The sequence below is a fragment of the Hemibagrus wyckioides genome, linkage group LG04 (assembly GCF_019097595.1).
Source record: "Hemibagrus wyckioides isolate EC202008001 linkage group LG04, SWU_Hwy_1.0, whole genome shotgun sequence".
Classification (NCBI taxonomy): Eukaryota; Metazoa; Chordata; class Actinopteri; order Siluriformes; family Bagridae; genus Hemibagrus; species Hemibagrus wyckioides.
In genome coordinates, this window is record NC_080713.1 from 16466199 (window position 1) to 16487332 (window position 21134).

The following is a 21134-nucleotide window of genomic DNA, read 5'->3' on the forward strand; positions in this document are numbered from 1 at the left end:
CACTCTCTCTCACACACACACGCACTCTCTCTCACACACACACACGCACTCTCTCTCACACACACACACGCACTCTCTCTCACACACACACACACACACACGCACTCTCTCTCACACACACACACACACGCACTCTCTCTCACACACACACACGCACTCTCTCACACACACACGCACTCTCTCTCACACACACACACACACGCACTCTCTCTCACACACACACACGCACTCTCTCTCACACACACACACACACACACGCACTCTCTCTCACACACACACACGCACTCTCTCTCTCACACACACACGCACTCTCTCTCTCACACACACACGCACGCACTCTCTCACACACGCACGCACTCTCTCACACACGCACGCACTCTCTCTCACACACGCACGCACTCTCTCTCACACACGCACGCACTCTCTCTCACACACGCACGCACTCTCTCTCACACACGCACGCACTCTCTCTCACACACGCACGCACTCTCTCTCACACACGCACGCACTCTCTCTCACACACGCACGCACTCTCTCTCACACACACGCACGCACTCTCTCTCTCACACACACGCACGCACTCTCTCTCTCACACACACGCACGCACTCTCTCTCTCACACACGCACGCACTCTCTCTCACACACGCACGCACTCTCTCTCACACACGCACGCACTCTCTCTCACACACGCACGCACTCTCTCTCACACACGCACGCGACTCTCTCTCTCTTCACACCGCACGCACTCTCTCCTCTCTCACACACACGCACTCTCTCTCTCACACACACGCACGCACTCTCTCTCTCACACACACGCACGCACTCTCTCTCACACACGCACGCACTCTCTCTCACACACGCACGCACTCTCTCTCACACACACACGCACGCACTCACTCTCACACACACGCACGCACTCTCTCTCTCACACACACGCACGCACTCTCTCTCTCACACACACGCACGCACTCTCTCTCTCACACACACACACACGCACTCCCTCTCACACACGCACGCACTCTCTCTCACACACGCACGCACTCTCTCTCACACACGCACGCACTCTCTCTCACACACGCACGCACTCTCTCTCACACACGCACGCACTCTCTCTCACACACGCACGCACGCACTCTCTCTCACACGCACGCACGCACTCTCTCTCACACACGCACGCACGCACTCTCTCTCACACACGCACGCACTCTCTCTCACACACGCACGCACTCTCTCTCACACACGCACGCACTCTCTCTCACACACGCACGCACTCTCTCTCACACACGCACGCACGCACTCTCTCTCACACACGCACGCACTCTCTCTCACACACGCACGCACTCTCTCTCACACACGCACGCACTCTCTCTCACACACGCACGCACTCTCTCTCACACACGCACGCACTCTCTCTCACACACGCACGCTCTCTCTCTCACACACACGCACGCACTCTCACAAGCACGCACGCACTCTCTCTCTCACACGCACGCACGCACTCTCTCTCTCACACACGCACGCGCACTCTCTCTCACACACACGCACGCACTCTCTCTCTCACACACACACACACGCACTCTCTCTCACACACGCACGCACTCTCTCACACACGCACGCACTCTCTCTCACACACGCACGCACTCTCTCTCACACACGCACGCACTCTCTCTCACACACGCACGCACTCTCTCTCACACACGCACGCACTCTCTCTCACACACGCACGCACTCTCTCTCACGCACGCACGCACTCTCTCTCACGCACGCACGCACTCTCTCTCACGCACGCACGCACTCTCTCTCGCACGCACGCACGCACTCTCTCTCGCACGCACGCACTCTCTCTCGCACGCACGCACGCACTCTCTCTCTCGCACGCACGCACGCACTCTCTCTCTCGCACGCACGCACGCACTCTCTCTCTCACACGCACGCACGCACTCTCTCTCTCACACGCACGCACGCACTCTCTCTCTCACACGCACGCACGCACTCTCTCTCTCACACACACGCACGCACTCTCTCTCTCACACACACGCACGCACTCTCTCTCTCACACACACGCACGCACTCTCTCTCTCACACACACGCACGCACTCTCTCTCTCACACACACGCACGCACTCTCTCTCACACACACGCACGCGCACTCTCTCTCACACACACGCACGCGCACTCTCTCTCACACACACGCACGCGCACTCTCTCTCACACACACGCACGCGCACTCTCTCTCACACACACGCACGCGCACTCTCTCTCACACACACGCGCACTCTCTCTCACACACACGCGCGCACTCTCTCTCACACACACGCGCGCACTCTCTCTCACACACACACGCACTCTCTCTCACACACACACGCACTCTCTCTCACACACACACGCACTCTCTCTCACACACACACACACGCACTCTCTCACACACACACACTCTCTCACTCACACACACTCTCACTCACACACACACACACGCACTCTCTCACACACACACGCACTCTCTCTCACACACACACACGCACTCTCTCTCACACACACACGCGCACTCTCTCTCACACACACGCACGCGCACTCTCTCTCACACACACGCGCGCACTCTCTCTCACACACACGCACGCGCACTCTCTCTCACACACACGCGCGCACTCTCTCTCACACACACGCGCGCACTCTCTCTCACACACACGCGCGCACTCTCTCTCACACACACGCGCGCACTCTCTCTCACACACACGCGCGCACTCTCTCTCACACACACGCGCGCACTCTCTCTCACACACACACGCACTCTCTCTCACACACACGCACTCTCTCTCACACACACACACACGCACTCTCTCTCACACACACACACACGCACTCTCTCTCACACACGCACTCTCTCTCACACACACACGCACTCTCTCTCTCTCACACACACACACACACATCACACGCACTCTCACACACACACGCACTCTCTCTCACACACACGCACTCTCTCTCACACACACACACGCACTCTCTCTCACACACACACACGCACTCTCTCTCACACACGCACTCTCTCTCACACACGCACTCTCTCTCTCTCTCTCACACACACACACACGCACTCTCTCTCACACACACACACGCACTCTCTCACACACACACGCACTCTCTCACACACACACACACACGCACTCTCTCTCACACACACACACACGCACTCTCTCTCACACACACACACACGCACTCTCTCTCTCACACACACGCACTCTCTCTCTCTCTCTCTCACACACACACACACACTTTGTGTCTTGTTATCAGCTGATGACTACAAACTGGTTTAATCATTCATTAAAAAGGAAACATGATTAAATACACAAGATTCTCTGGGTCACAAAGACCTGCAAGAATGAACTCTCCTGCTTGTCTCCTGACCAGCCTACAGTCTAAATACCAGGACATATGCGAGTCATATTCCTTGTGAGACACAGGAGCCACAGGAGCCTAAAGAAGACTAAACTCAAACTCAAACACACACACACACACACACACACCCAATCACCATGCCGGTGCTCGTGTTCCTCAAAGCCTTTCCGCTCCGAAACAAGCAGAATTGATGACGCGGTGGTGCGACAGGACAGAAATAAATCCAGGAACAGGGGAAAAGGATAAGAGGGGAAACAAAGGGACGAGGAGCAGCGTGCCAGCGTCAGCAAACACAACTAAAAAGAAGCCGCAACAATCCTGCAACGCCGGGGAACATGCATGAGTGAGTGTTTAGAAGGCAGAAATCCCTCTTCGTGGCCAAACACTGAGCATCATCTGAGCAAAGCCACCAGGCTGTCAAGCTCATCCTCCACTGGCAGAGCCACAAGCTCAGCTTTCTGTTCAGCATCAGCTGGCTAGCAAGTTCACACAACAGGACTAGCACCAGGAAGTCAGTGACTTACAGACTAGAGGAATACAGAGTTACCAGGAATACCACGCCACACTGCGCTCCGGAGGCAGCAGACATCTTGTGAGGAACATGGTGTTTCTTGGCATATTATTATTATTATGGGCTTCAAAGAAATGCGAAACATCCAAGCAAAAAAAAAAAAAAATCACTGAATTTACTTCATTCAGACAACAGTTCCTCCTGAGTGTACCGAGAAACACGAGCAAACTTAGTTTCCGTACATCCAACACGAGTTCTCAAAGCCCTGAATAAAATCCAACACAAGTTCTCACCTGAGCTGAGAGCTGAACCCATGACACTGGGCTTTAACTCAATGCTACAGCTGATCAACATCATTGTGAGATTTCACAGTGTAGCTGGTATTTATACTGTGAATTGATCATGATCACATCATTCAATCAGTAAACTGTACGCAACATTTTTTCTGTATTTCAGTGCAGAAAAAAGAAAAGATTCACACTGAAGCAGTCCAGGATCCAGACAAGTTCAGTTAAGAATGTGAAAGTAAACCTCCAGAATACAGGAAACATGAGGCACTGGGAAAAGGTAGATTTGTGCACATGTGCTCCCTGATTTCTGATCAAAGACTCAGCATTCACGTGCATATAATCATGACAGCATTTCACGTCACGTTCTGCTTTGTGAGCCGCTACATAAACACAGAGCATTACAATACAAAACAAAGGACTGGTAAAGTGAATAGAAACTATTTCTAACAAGGCAGCTTGTAATCAGATGCTTTTTATGACCGAAACATGACATTTATAACGTCTGTGATGCCTTGTAAGGGCTAATATGTTTTAAGTTTTTTTGTTTCATTTCAATTCAATCAGATTTTTACATCAATTTTAACCATGAACATTGTCACGGAGCAGTTTTACAGTAATAAATAAATTCAGGATATACGTTTTTAATGTATTCATCTAAATGTAAACACATCTGTAATGAGCAAGCCAGAGGCGACGGTGGCGAGAAAAATCTCGGAGGAAGAAACATTGAGAGGAATCAGACTCAAAAGGAAATCTATCCTCATCTGGGTGACATCCAAGAGTGAGATTATAAATAATTTCTCTTCTATAACTGTGGTCAAAAAGTGCAACTGTGTAATCAGAAAATTATTAATTAGTTTAACATGAAGTCCATCTTCTTGTAGTCGTTCACTGATGGAAACTTGAGAGCAAAACTGTTCGTATCAATCGCAGTGCTAAGCCATGTTTTTTGGTCTGTCGGATCATAAAAAGCTCATAAAAAGCTACTTTAACTGCACTTTTACAGTCAGAGGACTGAGTGGCTATTGATCCTTTTCTACTCAAAGTGAATGTCAAACATTCAGGCAACATTCTGTACTGAAACTCAGGGCAGCAACACAACAGCAGACTACAGCGAGCGGCTTAGGAACGAACTAGCCACTTTGTTAGTGAGAACTTGTTAGAGAGGATTCCCGTCTCAAAACAGAGACCAACATCACATCACTCTGTTAATGGAGAAGGATAAATGGTAGTAAAGAAGGTGACCTGAAGTTTTTTATTTTTTTAATTAATTTCAAACCTCAAGCAAAGCATTAAATGTAAACAAACATAAGCGCACACACACACATGGAGTAAATTAGGGAGATTTTGGTCTATATTGTGTGTAAATATGGGGTATGTGTGTGCACAGTATGTGCTTGTGTGAATGTAATGCTATGTTTAAGGTAATTCTCCTACTACAACTGGTAAACAGAAAAGTAAGTGTGTTCCTGTGTGTGTAGGTTTTGTCACCACATCATTTGAATCTGCATAATGACCTCTGCTGAGATTTCATACTATAGCATCGACACGAGTTAAGCATTTCCTGCTCCACCGTGACAATACAATGCTATTCAATGCTGATCCTGTGTGTGTCGAGGCTAGTCATCCAGACTCCTTGCTTTTCTTTCAGGATTCTTTCGGATTTTCTGTGGGGCATGAAACCATAAATCGTATCATAATCAAAATCAAAATCATAATCAAATCATAAACTCTCTATACAAACCTCAAACCGAAAATCTGAACGTATTTCTAACACAGAGCTTTGGCATTGTGGACTGCTGTGCCATTCTTGTAGCCTAATTAAAGCCGAGACAGCTCTTATCCTGACAAAGCAGCGACTCCAACAAATTAGCCCCAGTGCAGCATTGAGAAACGGAAACGGGGCACACCAGCCAAAATAGCACTGAAATCACCAGGGCGAGGGGGAGTAGCAGCTTCAATCCCGTACGAAGCCGAGCTGCTGGAAACGCCTTGGGACAAAAGGTGCCTGGATTCAGATTAGGACAAAGAGTCGAGCCGAGAAGAGCATGCTTCTGTCAATACTAATCATACTAAGCTGTTAGGAAAATCTCAATTCAGCGCCATTATTAGATATCTACCTAATAATAATAATATCCTTCTATACATGTTATTATGGTGTTAAAGAAGGAAAGTCTATCACATTTCATATAGATGACAGATGAAGATGCTAAATAAAATCACTATTAATATAAATTGTCATGTAGGACACACTCGTGAGTTTTAGCTGGACAACAGACACAGAGGTGATGATCAGAGTTTGTCTCTTGCTTACACTCTAGGCTACAAATCAACAAAGCTTGATATGTTAATAATGTTAATGCACAAGATAAAAAAAAAAAAAACACCTTTATGACCATTCCTGTGAAAATAATTAAAAACACACGATAGTAAGAACACCTCATCTTTCTTTTTCTTTTGCTCATTCCCATCAATATATCTGTACTCTGAATGTAGCTGGCTGACTAAAAGCATTCAAACAAAGACAAGAAAAAGAAAAAAGCATGATCCTGATTGGCTAATCCGACTTTCGATATCTGAACAAAACTGACTAAGAGAAAGCAACTAGGGAATTGGGCTATTTCGAAGGTATGAAGTTATCTAGGATGTCTCTGTAAGCTGTAACTCTAATGAGTTAGAGTTCTCTAACTAGAGCTAATGAGTTACATGTTCCAGCATGACAAAGCCCCAGTGCACAAAGCGAGGTCCTTGGAGGCATAATTGTCCAAGGCTGGTGTAGAGGAACTCGAGTGAGCCCTGTCCTCAACCCTAGTGAACACTTTAGGGATGAACTAATACGACTATGTGCCAGACTTCCTCACCCGATATCAGTGTCTGAACTCACTAATACTCAGGCGGCCGAATGAACACAAAGCCTTCCCAGAAGAGTGGAGGATATTATAATGGTGAAGCAGGATCACATCTAGAATTAGATTTTCAATAAGCATGTATGGGTGTGCTGGTTAAGTGTCCACATCCTTTTGGCTATATATAGCAAGGAGAAATCATAATGATGACTTTTCTGAATATCATTAAAGTGAAATAATTTAACATGTTGATAATCAGCAGCAGGGGATGTGTGTCATAAAATAAATTTTAAATATGATGAAATTACTTACTCCCCAGCATCAGGTTGGTAAACACACACACACACACAAAATCTACCCCAGGGTGGGACATGCATGTTCTAGAGGGCATTTAATAGGACAAACACAGAACTAGTACAGGTATGAGTCACAAAAAAAACCCTAATCTTTACCCCAGAATTGAAGAACTATACATTTAACATGAGAATTACTCCAAACTATTTGTTCTGTATTCGTGTCTAGATGCACTATTGCACCGAGTATAACACTAAGGGATTAAAGCCCTAGTCATTTGACTAAACCCCTTTCAAACAAACAGTGGCTTTTTTCGTATTTTTTTGTTTGTTTGTTTAAATAAACAACGAAATGGGTACTATTTATGGCATATGTACAAAAGATACAAGTGAATAAGCAAAAGTCACTTCCACACACAAACACGCCACATGGTATACTCCCACCTTTAACAGTGATTGACAGCTTTCTGTGCAAGGCTTCGGAAATTTAAAGGGAATTGCAAGTTGGTCTGAATTTTGGCAGGCTCCATAACGTGACGCAGAGGGTATTTGCTATTTCGGTATAACAGAGGCAGAACTCTTAAGGCATGAGAAATGTGACTGCAGATAGACTTTGCTTAACCATTGTACATTCATGTAAATAATAATACACCAATCAGGCATAACATTATGACCATCTGCCTAATATTCTCCCTTTTGCTGGCAAAACAGTCCTGACCCGTCATGCATGTGTATTCTGACACCATTCTATCAGAACCAGCATTAACTTCTTCAGCAATTTGAGCAACAGTAGTTCATCTGTTCAGTCGGTCCACACATACATCAATGAGCCTTATCCGTCCATGAACCTGTCGCCGGTTCACCACTGTTCTTTCCTTGGACCACTTTTGATAGATACTGACCACTGCAGACTGGGAACACTCCACAAGAGCTGCAGTTTTGGAGATACTCTGATCCAGTGGTCTAGCCATCACAATTTGGCCCTTGTCAAACTCACTCAAATCCTTACGCTTGCCCATTTTTCCTGCTTCTAACACATCAACTCTGAGGACAAAATATTCACTTGCTGCCTAATATATCCCACCCGCTAACAGGTGCCATGATGAGGAGATCATCAGTGTTATTCACTTCTCGTAATGTTATGGCTGATCGGTATATAAAATTTGCATTTTCATGAATTATAAGCCAATTTATGTCCATAAGTAGAAGACGCGGCTTCACATGTATGGATTTTTCAAAAGTAATTTCATATTCAAGTTGAAAGCAGTTAAGACGTCGGCGTCTTGTGTGTGACGTCATTGCAACAGGAGTGACGTCATGTAGCACAGGGATCTGACTGCTCTTATTTACGCCACTACGGGTCTTTTATTTCTCCATTATTAAAGTCATTTGTTGATTTGTGTATTATTGAATAGTGTTGGGTGCTGTAATTGTCCTGCTTGCCATGTCTGACTGATGAACGTTAGCCGTTTCAGAGCGACGGTGTAATTTTATCTAATTATCGTCTTTTCAGTGGGGCGATGCGCCTTGACCCTTTCTAACAGCTTCATAAATAGCTAATGCAGCTCAGCGTTATGCGCTCTGCATTCTGACAGCATGAACAAATCAGCTCCTCTGTCGGAGAGGTCAGATATTTAAAAAAGGGGAGCTTAAACAAAGTGTGATCGTGGACGTCAGTGTTTCAACACACTACACAGTGCATCTGCAATGAGTAAACCGAGAGAGAGGGAGAGAGAGAGAGAGAGAGAGAGAGAGAGAGGGAGAGAGAGAGACTCTGAGGGGCCTTCTGAGATCTCACTGACTTAAAACACTTTAAATGTTCCAGTAATCCACAACTGAGAGTTTATCAAATGCTTAATCCAACCCATCTGAGTTCACACACACACACGATCGAGCTCCCAGACTAGTATGTGTAACTAAATATAGCTAGCTAGTGTATAGCTCGCTAAAAATCCCACAGAAAACATCCAAGTTTATTCCTATATCAGGTGGCTTTAGCGACAGCAGGCCAGATGACAGCTCTCTGGATTAAACCTGTACACCCTGCTCACTCCAGCTCTACATGAAAAACCAATGAAAATGACACACACTCGTGTATAAATCAGCGATTTGGAAAACGCTTCAGCAGAGAGGATCTAGCCGGTTAATGTTACCTGTATTCCCATGGGCAATGCAGGGCTTGCTAACACTTTGAATAATTTAGTTGAAAAAAAATGAGGGAGAAGACTGGTATAAGTTAAAAATGGCTTGGCGTGGCTTAAAATTCTCCTCTGGGAGAACAAGTTAGCGAAGTCAGCGTTGTAACACGTTATATTGCAAAACAAGACAGGCTCTCTGTAAGCATGTTTTTGGCGTTAGCTAACTAGCTTGCTATTGAGAGGCTAGCCGGACTCTGAGCTGGTTTGTTGTACATGTCAACCATTTGGGCAATTCGTCTTTTCCTCTGCTGAAACAAAGCAGAGGGACGGAAAATCAGCTCAGAGCAGATCAGGGAGATTTCAGACACATAATCACATTCAAGTAAAAACACAGCGCCCGTTTCCTTGGGGAACGTCGAGGCCCAAATCATGACAGTTAAAGCCGCTTTAAATAGAGTGTCCCGCCTGTGTACCTTTATAATGTACCCGCAGATTGTTCTGCGACAGCCCGATGTAGCTGTATTTATCCTTGGGGCTCCACGACCGGGGTAAGGGGGTCTCTTCCTCGTTCACGGCCGGATAGAGCCGCTTCAAACGCTCGTTTAGCTCTTGCTCTTGGTCATTTAAAGCAGGATCCCCCTGTAACAGGCTGCCTGCTCCAAGCTCTGCCATTTTTGGTTGTGTTTTGTTTTCCTTTCTTTGCTTTTCCCTACCTAGTTGTGTCAATCTTCTAAAAGGGAGAACGATAGACTGAGGAGAAATAGCAGTAGCGATATCCCCGGATAACCAACGGTCTACAGTCAGACACGCAGAGCACTATGGGTAGTGTAGTCCAAGGCATTGTGCTTCGCAGTAAACACAGATGACAAGCAGGGAACCATACAACTACAATACCCATAAATGATTGTACACGAAGCTCTCTGATGGAACAGACAGAAGTGTAGCTCACATATAGTTTTAGAAATTAATAAGTGCACATTCATGCCATCTGCTACTTGCTTATTAAATACACGCGCAGGCATCGAAATATATTTTACTGGATTGTATTAAGAATCTATATTCTTATATTTATGCGCAGTTTATACCCAACTTCTTTCTCTAGGTACTCTTTATGTAACAGATCATACTAATCCTTGTGTTTTGCCAATGACCCACAAACATTAATACAGATTAGCGCATCACAAAACCCTTGGTTTTTTAATGATTAATCGCGAACTTGTTTGGACTGGTTATACTGTCCCTGTTATTTTAATTTAGTGGTGTCAAAATAGCAAGCGCCTAGTTTCACAATGTTCAATATAACACTATTCATAACTATTCTGTATAATATGCTATTATTAGGGAAGCTGCTCTTATTTTTCTATATGATTTACACTTTATACAGGGTAGAAAACAAGCTCAGAAAAACAAGTTCATGGATCATGTGTGAAATTTATTAGGTGTCTAAATATTGCCTTAATGAAATTATAAGACAAACCAGAAATGCTGATAGCTGGTATAACGGTAAAGAAAAATAATATTATATTATAGGCAATTATGCTTCCTAAAAAAAGCCATAAGGCATTACATATCTAACAAGTCTTATTAACTGTAAATTCGTTTTTATTGGGCAAGGAAATGGCCTTCTTTCAACTTTTAGGTCCTTCAATACTATGGCAACCGCTCATAAACAACAACAGAGTCGCGACGTAACATAAAGTCGCGACATAAACTGGGCATAAATATTTTACCTTTAAAGGACGAGAAGAGAATTCTCATTAATACATATATATTTAAACTACTCATGTCTATAAAGAAGGACATTCAGTTGCCACCTCTCTCAACGTTTGAAAGGCAAGGATAACTATTCTAGAAAATAACAACTTAGTATCTTTAAATAAATTCCAAGAAAGGTGTTTAGGTGGAATAGCCACAAACGATCTCATTGTATGTTCAGAAACGGCGTCCTGTTCAGGAGTTCTGCTGTTTTGTTGCCAACGATTCACAAACGAGTCGACTCTTTGAACCGACTCTTTTAGGTGAAGGTTGAGAGCCGACTCTTATGTTTGAATCGTTTCTTTCTTTCTTTCTTTCTTTCTTTCTTTCTTTCTTTCTTTCTTTCTTTCTTTCTTTCTACTATAAACAAATACAGTACAGTGTAATTGAATCACAAATATTTTCTACAAACAGTCAATGCAGCAACATTAACACAGGGTTGTTTACTGTATTTACCAATGCACATTTCTAATGTCTTGCTCTTTTTGCATCTAATTATAAAACAAAATATATACAATGCAAAGTAACATTAATATATTCATTTGGTAAATAGTTAGTAATACATATTTCATGGAATGATGTCATACTTTTTGTCTGGTGTAGAAAAGAATCACAGCGATTCGTTTTATGAAAAGCCAAAGCAGACTTTTATTAGTCAGCTGAGTCAAATGATGTAATTCATTGGAAATAGGCAGTATTTCCCATTACTAGTAGTCCTAAAAATTACAGCAGAATATATTCATTGTGTTTATTAAAACCACAATTCACTGTTATGGGATAGTGTTGAAAAGATCCTACCAATTCAATGATTTCTGTACTATCTGTATTCATAGCAGACTTTCATCAAGCAAGGGGACTCAAGGGCAAGTGAGGTCTGTGTCGAAAATCCTAAAAGTAAGTTAATTCCTAACTGAGTATTTACCATATCATGCCTGTTCTGTCTGTTCTGTTTCACAGACTTATAGACTTCAATGCATTCTTGATTTCATTTCATTCAGGTTACAGATGGATGTTGCTCTGGCTATCTTTCCACCTGGCCTGCCCATGTCAGTTCACAGGTTGTCCAGCAACCCAGTCAAAAACACATTTGCTCTGGAGCAAACAGAAACCATGGGTAGATCCATATTCTATATTTTCTACCTATAGAATACATGTTTAATACAATCACTATTATATAAGCATTATGTATATAAACCTGAACCTGTACAGAAGAATAAATAATGTAAAATTCATAAACTGCTTTGCTGTATAAACCCACTTATCTAGACATTTTTCTAGAAGATAACACATCACATCCCTCACACTAATGCAGTGATGTCTCTTACCTCATAATGCATCCTTTGCCTCGGATTCAGTGAGGAATTTGGACGTACTATATCTAAGCCACGGTTCCTGGAACAACTGGAGTGCTATCTCAGGAGAGAACTGGCATCTTTAGACATGCATAGCCCCAAAATCCAGCAGCTCAAACTTCAGGTTTCCATTTTATACACAGAGACAATTTCCTGTAATATGTAGCAGGGTGGTGTTGTTGGTCAGGTGTTAAATGCTTGCTTTATCTCTGCACTTTGAAGGCATACAGAGAAGTTTTTGACTATTTCATTGAAGGCTTTAAAACTTACAAGCCATTATTGTCTGCCATCAAAAATGAATATGAAATTACTCTAGGTATGTACACACTTTCCTCTAAAAATATAAACAGGCTTGTAGTTGTTGTGACTAAGTAGAAATTCCTAAAATGACTAAAATGTCATTGCAGTATATCTGCAGCAGCAGATCCAAGAGTTGGAGCCTCTCCGTGCCCAGATGGTGCTGCTGTCTGAACAGTGTGAGGAAAAGATTCTAGGCCTGAGGGAGCAAGAGAGAGCTGAGATCACGGCTTTGAAACAGCAACACCAACATCTGCAGCAAGTTGTTGGGAGCATGAAGGAGCAGCAGAGAGCTTTGCAGACCCAGGTTGGACATTTATTTTGGCTCCAACCTCATGCACCACTGGGCAAAAACAAACTATCACACACACGCCAGTGACCTGACTCTTGGAACTAGGGATCTCAAATAATATCTCTTAAAGAAAACTAACTTTGGATCAAAACAATTATGGGAGATGGCAGTACAGCTTCGTTGTCAATGGTTATTGGTCTTTCACACATGACATTAAGATTGTGTTTTTTAGAACCATCCCATCACAGTGCTTATCCTACTCAGGGTCCCAGGGAACATGGAGTCTATCCCAGTGGACTCAGGGCACAAGTCGGGGCCACCCTGGACAGAGCACAATCACACACACTCACACACACATTCACACACTATGAACAATTTAGAAGTGCCAATAAGCCTACAGTGCTTGTCCTTGGGATGTGGAGGAAGCCGGAGGAAACCCCTGAGGCAAAGGGAGAACATGCAAGCTCTACAGAGTGGAGTGGGAATTAAACCCACAACCCTGCTAAACACTACTCGAAATCAAACAGGCCACACTGCAAAAAAAGATATTTTAGCAAGTGATGATATCTTGATTTAAAAAATTCTCATTAGGTATCTGTTATCTAACAAATACAAAATCATTAAACCTATTTTTCATTTAAAAACAGTCTATTGGAGGGAAATATTATTGGAATTTGCATACTAAATTTGCCTGTATCCTCCAGCTTACCATGTATCCCATCCATTGGCTCAGTATTATTTGGATGGTGGACTGTTTCTCAGCCCAGCAGTGTCATTGGAGTGATACTTTCACACCAGCTACACACACACTGTCATGCAGCTATTCTATCCCTGCCATTTCAGTGCTAAGAATGATTCATCGCTAAATAATATTTATACCACAGAGTTGTTGAGTTCTCAAATGTGATTGGTAAGTGTGCTGTTGTTTAACAAACATAATGGGTGCTCATCTGTTAGGAGATTTGTATGTAGCTTTTATGGGATGATTCTTAGCTCTCGGTGCTTTGTAAAAGTAGGTATTCTGCCACAGGAGAGTCTTTACAATAGAGAACTTTACACTTTTCAGTTTCTCTCTAGCATGACATACTATGTTTTGTTTGGTATTATTAATAAATTTAAAAAAAAACAGAGGCTGATGAGCAAAGTGTTTATGGCGTAAGTGAATATAAGCATAAACAGGAACTACAAAATGAGTATGGCATGTTGTTCATTGATAAATTAAAAAGTGTATTTGTTGGCAAATTGTTGTAGTATATACTACAATATATATATATATATATATATATATATAATGATTGCCCATTAACAAACAGGCTAGAGAGTGTTGAACAAATTGTGCATAATAGAAACTAGGCCCTGTATGGTTGATATGTCTAAATTAACTGAATTTTGCTGGTTTGGATAAACGTGAACACGAGAACAAAGCAACACAGTAGCTCTGATGACAGTAACCATGTGTTAATATGTAAAAGAAAGGAATTGTTGGATTATAGATTATTACATTATGTGCAGCCTAACCAGTTTGCTATTTCTTTTATTTAATCTTTAATAGGTTAAAATTAGAAATAAGTCAACAAAATGTGAAATGTCGACATTGCACAGCTTTAACATTAGAACACAATCTTCTCTCTTGGGTCTGCCACAGGTTTCATATCTAGAGGCGGACCTGGCAAGACAGTATGTGTTGTACAGGGAGGAACGTGATGCCCGCAGGCTGCTCATTGACAACATCAGCAGCATGAGCTACAGCCCACAGGAGCCTGGTTACACACTGGATGGTGCCAATCATTGCATTACAGTTCTGAGAATTTAGTGTTTTTGGCCAAATATTGGCATTTTGATTGCAAATGGAAGAGATACATGATTTACATTAGGATAATTTACTCCTGGTTTCTCTTTTAGAGGATCCTGTCAATCTAAAGCTGGCATTGGAAGTGTGTAGAGAGGATCTAAACAAGGCCCAGACAGAGCTCAACCACTTGCTTGCAGAATATGGAGATGTGGTTCCCCGGAGGGACTGGGAGAATCTAGAACGCATGCACCAGGAGAACCTGCTAAAGGTATAAGGCAATGTCTCATATGAGTCATGTATTCCATCAAAATCATAACCATTTCATCATTTGTATTCTGATATTATCAAGTTAAAATAAATAGAAAAGGTCATTACACATTTATAATCTCAGCCCTATAAACTAATTTACTTTATGTCTAGCTATACTCTATACTAGCACAGGTAATAACATAGATTTTCTCAATTCTTGTTTTTTGACTTTTTTTGTGTACAATATTTAGAATGTATAAAATATATTAATCCTGGACAGAAGTAATTAAAATATAATATACACATAGATCAGATTAGATATTGATGTGCCATTACTTCTAGACTTTTTTTTTTTGATTGAACCCCAGTTTTCCTTTTTCAGCTGGAGACCCTACAGTCTGACTTCAACCAATTGAAGACGGAATATGACACACTGCTAAATTTACATCAGCAGATCAGCACACAGAGGAACAGCCTTCACAGAAAATCCTCAACTCCTAGACCACAGTGGGAGCAGTGTGCAGGTATGGGGTTGTTCTCTACTTTTCACCTAACTGATAGATAGATTGATAAATAGATCATCCAAAAGGTGTTGAGGTCAGGGTTCTGTGTAGGACACTCAAGTTCTGACTTCATGGACCTTTGCTTTGTGCACAGAGAGATTGTCATGCTCGAGCAGGTTTGGACATCTTAGATGCAGGAAGGAAATAGTAATGCTGCAGCATACAAAGACATTCTAGATAATTGTGTGCTTCAAAATTTGTGGCAACAGTTTGGGGAAGTCTTACATATAGGTGTGATTGTCAGATGTCCACAAACTTTTGGCATATGGAATGGATGGATAGATAGAAAAATGTAAGAGTGATTTTTAAAATTGGAACCTATATTGTTGTTGCATGTAAGATATAATTGGTAGCAGAGATCGTTGCTCTGAGCTCTTTGAGGGACAGTCCAGTCAAAAAAGACTGGAGATCTTGCTGAAGGAGTTGAGCAGCATGGGCCTTGAGCAGAAGGACTTCTTTACTGGACTGGTGAGAACCTTGTAATATAAAATTACTATTAAAATTACTAAATTAACCTGCATCCTCTTATGGCTGGTTGAATTTCACTTCATAAACCCTCCCTCCTCACTAGGGTACTTCCAATGATGTTCCCATTTACTTGCGCTATGAGGGGCAACTGAGGAACCTCAGACTAAAAAAGACTGATGTTGTTAGAGTTCTAAAGGACATATGGAGAGAGAAAGCATCTGAAGATGAGAAGGTAACATCCATCAATTCAGTGCCTGTGGATATTAAAATATTATTAGTTAATGGAGGTGTCTATGTATGTTATGGTTATGGGTTTTGCAAACACAGACGGATGAACGCAGTGATCTAAAGGAGTTTCTGCACCGGTACCTGTTAAAGCAGCACGAGGAGAGGGCAGGACAATGGGCTTACAGCCTGCTCGATGGCATCAAGAGTTATGCAGAAGATGACTTCATTGGTCTCTTCTATGACATTCTCCAAGGCAAGGTTGGTGCTTTTATTTGTTTTCTCAATTTCACTTAGTGGATAATAAATGGAACAATAAATGAGGTAATACTACTTGAGGGATGACTACAGGGTTTAATTGAGTGTTGATATGCTATAGGTGGATGAAAGTGTGTACCGTGGACAAACACATCTACTGTCTCATCTGCTCAAGGTGCTCATACAGGGTGACAGCACTGAGAGTGGATTTCTAAGTACACCCCAATTCAGGTGAGGGATACATTAAAAACAAACACTTGTTTATCGCTGCAATGCAAATTAGAGTTTTTAAATTTATCAATTATGTAATAACAGTGTTCTCAAACCTTTTGTAGCCAGGGACCCCTTCAGCTGTAAACTGCAATCTTTAGGACATCAGACTTTGTGCTCTGTGGTTTCTCAGTTGTTATTAATTTTAAGAGAGACAAATGACAGAGTGCTAGAGAATGGCTGTTCATAAATGTTCACGGATGTTCCACAACATTGAATGTGACTATAAATGGATAAAATATGCAAATTTATTTTATTCTGTCCCTCCAGGATTTTTTTTTTTCGTGATTGTTGCAGCCAAAAATGCTTGATTTTTCAAAAATTGTGTTGCAAATCTTAGAGTTTTTTGTGCTTATTTTCATGTCATGACGTGTCTTGTGGTAAATCTGCAGAAAATGAAAAAGTCTTGGAGGGACTGACTAATAAAACATTTAATAGTTTGCAAATTGCTGTATGAGCGATGAAACACATCTTGTCCCTTTGTAGGGGTAACTGTTCCAATAATTATTATGTTCCTATAAGAGTACACTCTCTCACAGTTTGTTCTTTACATAATAAACCAACAGGAGTGTCTTTAATGTTGGCTTTCAGTGAGGCTCTGAGGACAGCTTTTCCTCTGAAAGGAGATCAGGATATAGAGGAACTGGTGCAGGCTGCTCAGTCAGAACTGCAGACCAGTGGAGGAAACATTGCCTACCAGAGGCTGTACACAGAGGTGAGCTCTAAAACATTAAACTGCAAGCATCTATAGAAACAATGTTTTGAGCTCACTCACCATTCACATGGCTCTCATGTCCACTTCTAGTAGGGTCTGTAAGTATCTGGATAGCACCAAAATGCAATTAAAATGAAGCAATCCAGATGTGGTGTTGTAAATTTTCAGCTTTGTTCATGGGTTTTAACAAAAGTATTGCAATTATCCGTTTAGAAATTACATCAGGATTATTATTAATAATAATATTTCATTGACTTCCTGAAGTCTAGAATGCATGGACATCACCAAATGAGTTTTTCTTTCTTTGGGATGTTTTACCAGGACATTACTGCATCATGTCTTCACTAAATGAAAAGCATGCTTAATTGGGTTGAGGTCAGGTGTTTAACTCAGCCATTTAAGAACATTCCATTTCTTTGCCTTAGGTAACTCTTGTGTTTAGGTCTATTATCTATCTATACTGTGAAGAAGCTCTGTCCTACCAGTTTTATAGCATTTTTCAGCAGATTTTAGTTTAAGTTTCATGTTATACATTTCACAATCCTCCCTGTTACGTCTTTCAGAGGTTCCATTATCAATAAACACTGGTGGCTCATTTCCATTGGCAATCATATGCGCCTATGCTGTAACTCTGCCTCCATCATGATGACAGATGATGTATGCTTTGGCTAATGAACCCTTTCTTTCCTTCTCCATATTTTTCTCTTCTCATTATTCTGGTACAAGTTAATCTGGGTTACAGAACTGGGCATGCTTTTTGGATGTTTATAAGTCTAATTTGGCCTTTCTGGGCTTGAGGGTTACCAGTTTGCATTTTGAGGTAAACCCTCTGTATTTACATTCATGAAGGTGACTCTTGAATGTAGATGTTGACAGTGATATGCCTACCTTCCTAAAGATTGTTCCTGAGTTGTCTATAGTGTGCACAATGTTTTTTCTTCAGTAAGGAAAGAATTCTGCGGTCATCCACTTTAGTACGGTCTTCCAGAACTTTTTATGTTTCTGAACTCTCCAGTGCATTACTTGTAGATTTGGCCACACCTAAATTTTCTGATACTGATTCTGCCACTTCATCTGTCAGCTTGTGACAGCAAGGAATTAGTGTCTATAATGAACTCAGAAACTACACTGACCTAATAGTTCCTCATGGGCCATTGATTGCTGTTGTAGAAAGGACATTAATCAGTTACAGTTACATTATTTACTGTCCAGTGTCACCCAAATGAGGATGGGTTTCCTTCTGAGCCTGGTTCCTCTCAAGGTTTCTTCCTCATATCATCTCAGGGAGTTTTTCCTTGCCACCGTCGCCACAGGCTTGCTCATTAGGGATAAAATAGGGATAAAATAGTTTAATAATTTAATTTAATAATTCATTTTTGTTTTTAGTTTTTTTTTTTTCCTCTCCTTTCTCTGTTTCTCTTCTTTTGAAAAACTGCTTTGAAACAATGTCCATTGTAAAAGGCTAAATTGAATTGAACTGAATTGAAGGCTAAATTGAATTGAACTGAATTGATACAGTCTCTCTGATAGGTCTGTTTTTTTCTGCCTAATGACAAACTCATTCACTTGCTTTGACACCTCTAAGGACCGCAAATTAAGAGTTCCCATGAACAGCTATACTTGGAAACTCCAACCTCAGGGACCTTCTATCAACAAGTCCAGACCTTTTAACTCCTTAATTTGTATAACAAGAAAACAGGCCACACCTAGTCACAAAGCTTGTCCAAATACCCGACTATACTCAAGGGGGAAAATTAAATGATATGATTAATTCTGAGCACCCAGTATTTGACTGTCTTCAGGACACAGATGGAAAGCAGAGTGATTTTCTGGGTCTGGTAAAAAAGCAGGCTATGGCGGAGAGACGGCAGTACATCAGCCAGCTGGGGAAACAACTAGGAGGCAAAGGGTGAGAGTCCATCATGCTCTTTGTGACTGTTAATTGATGTTATTTAATTATTTAAGTGAATAAAGCATTTAAGCTAAGTACTTAAATATTATTCTTGCAGGGAAGTGGGAGTGGAAGACTTAAGAGCTGTTTTCAACACAATCGATCCCACACTGGACTCTGAGACTCTGGACTGTTATTTAAGTGCGGTCTTTCAAACGAAAGACCTGCGCAAGTACACAGAGCGTTTGGACACTGATGTGGCACTACAGCGCCTCTCTGCAGCTAATGTAAACAGGGCAGGACCTATGCCTGAGTTAGAATAATTAATTTTCACATGTTTCACATAATCATGGTAAAACATAATTAAGGAAATATAAAAAAATTCATTTTTAAATCTAATAGAACACATTCAAGATCTACTATTCAGCATTTTGTTTAAAGGTGTATTGGGTAAGATTAGACCTTTTTTGTCAAGAGTCTGTGCTGTCATTGAAATTCTTCCTGTCCATGTTCATGAAGCTCCACCCACATGATCTACAGTGGCTTAGAGAGGGTCTGTAAAGCGACTGACAGGAAGCGCATTCAAACACAAAAATAAATAAAATGTTCCAAATCAGTTTTCTCCACATGAGTTTTATAAGCGACCTAACCTAGGCCATGGTTAAATCTATTGTTTTTTTTTCATGTTCTACATACCTTCCAGATTATTTGTACAAGTAAGAAATAAAAAAAATGCTTATTGCATATTTAAAGAAATCTTATGGTAATGTTAACCGATGACAAAAAATGTCTTACAGAATATGTTTTGTATCCTCCTAACACCTCATTGTCCTCACATGAAAACATTGTATATTCTCCCAAGATTGCATTACTATTTTTACAGACTTCTTCCAGTTTGAATAGATTCAATGATTTCTAGAATGATCAGCTGTAAGTACACAGAAATAGAGAGGAGATACAATGTTATTGTTCAGGTTTAAAAAGGATATGTTCTGTAGGTCATATAATAGTCTAGGATTGTTGATCAGTAATCACTAACATGAAATTAATAATAATAAGGGTAAAACATGATTAAGTTGTTTACTTTTTAAATGATCGGACAGTTTTGGTAAGTGAGTGCTCTTATGTGATTAGGAGTAACATACATACAGTATGTGCAGTAAATCCACACTTGGTCTGCTTTATTAAGAACACCAGCACATTCATGCAGTTATCTAATCAGCCAGTCATGTGGCATTAAACATCAGAATGAAGAAAAAGTGTGATCGCTGTGACTCTGACTGTGGCATGTTTGTTGGTGCCAGATGGCTCTGAGTTTACACAGGATGATGCAAAAAAATCAAAAACATTGAGTGTGTGACAGTTCTGTGGGAGGGAACGTATTATTGAGAAGAGACGACAGAGGAAAATAGCCAGAGTCTGCTGGTGTGAAACCTCCAGGAGAGCAGCAGAGGTTGAAATACTTGCCTTTCTAGTACCAACGGCCATGCCGAGTCATAGAGATAGCACTTTTTCTTGATGTTTGACGCGAACA

At 41.8% G+C, this 21134-nt stretch overlaps 2 protein-coding genes across 4 annotated transcripts in view; one reads left to right on the plus strand and one right to left on the minus strand.

Annotated features, from left to right (window-relative positions):
* The window catches only part of ranbp10 (RAN binding protein 10), a 54573-nt gene extending 44292 nt beyond the window's left edge, over positions 1-10281 (minus strand). Inside the window, exon 1 of the mRNA XM_058387390.1 lies at positions 9947-10281. Coding sequence (XP_058243373.1) covers positions 9947-10145 — 199 coding nt within the window. The 5' untranslated portion in view covers positions 10146-10281. The remainder of the gene's footprint in view (positions 1-9946) is intronic.
* An 855-nt stretch (positions 10282-11136) lies between these two features.
* tsnaxip1 (translin-associated factor X interacting protein 1) lies at positions 11137-20311 on the plus strand. Of its 3 annotated transcripts, none has more exons than XM_058387122.1 (16): positions 11137-11306; positions 12062-12122; positions 12227-12342; positions 12584-12704; positions 12803-12896; positions 12988-13184; positions 14815-14947; positions 15072-15229; positions 15593-15734; positions 16114-16241; positions 16345-16473; positions 16569-16727; positions 16846-16955; positions 17586-17709; positions 19512-19618; positions 19719-20311. In XM_058387122.1, exons 1-16 carry the CDS (start codon positions 11257-11259, stop codon positions 19921-19923), a joined length of 2034 nt encoding a protein of 677 aa, XP_058243105.1. In that variant the 5' UTR covers positions 11137-11256; the 3' UTR covers positions 19924-20311. The 3 variants fall into 3 exon arrangements, with proteins under 3 accessions (XP_058243105.1, XP_058243103.1, XP_058243104.1); XM_058387120.1 differs by having other exon boundaries at positions 12227-12340; positions 12576-12704; XM_058387121.1 differs by having other exon boundaries at positions 12065-12122; positions 12227-12340; positions 12576-12704.
* The last annotated feature ends 823 nt before the right edge of the window (positions 20312-21134 follow it).

Coding starts and splice junctions, on each gene's coding strand:
- tsnaxip1 (XM_058387120.1), top strand. CDS start 11,257: ATGTCTATAAAGAAGGACATTCAGTTGCCACCTCTCTCAACGTTTGAA. Junction 14,948..15,071: donor GCCTGGTTACACACTGGATG/GTGCCAATCATT, acceptor TTTCTCTTTTAG/AGGATCCTGTCAATCTAAAG. Junction 16,728..16,845: donor ATGACATTCTCCAAGGCAAG/GTTGGTGCTTTT, acceptor GATATGCTATAG/GTGGATGAAAGTGTGTACCG.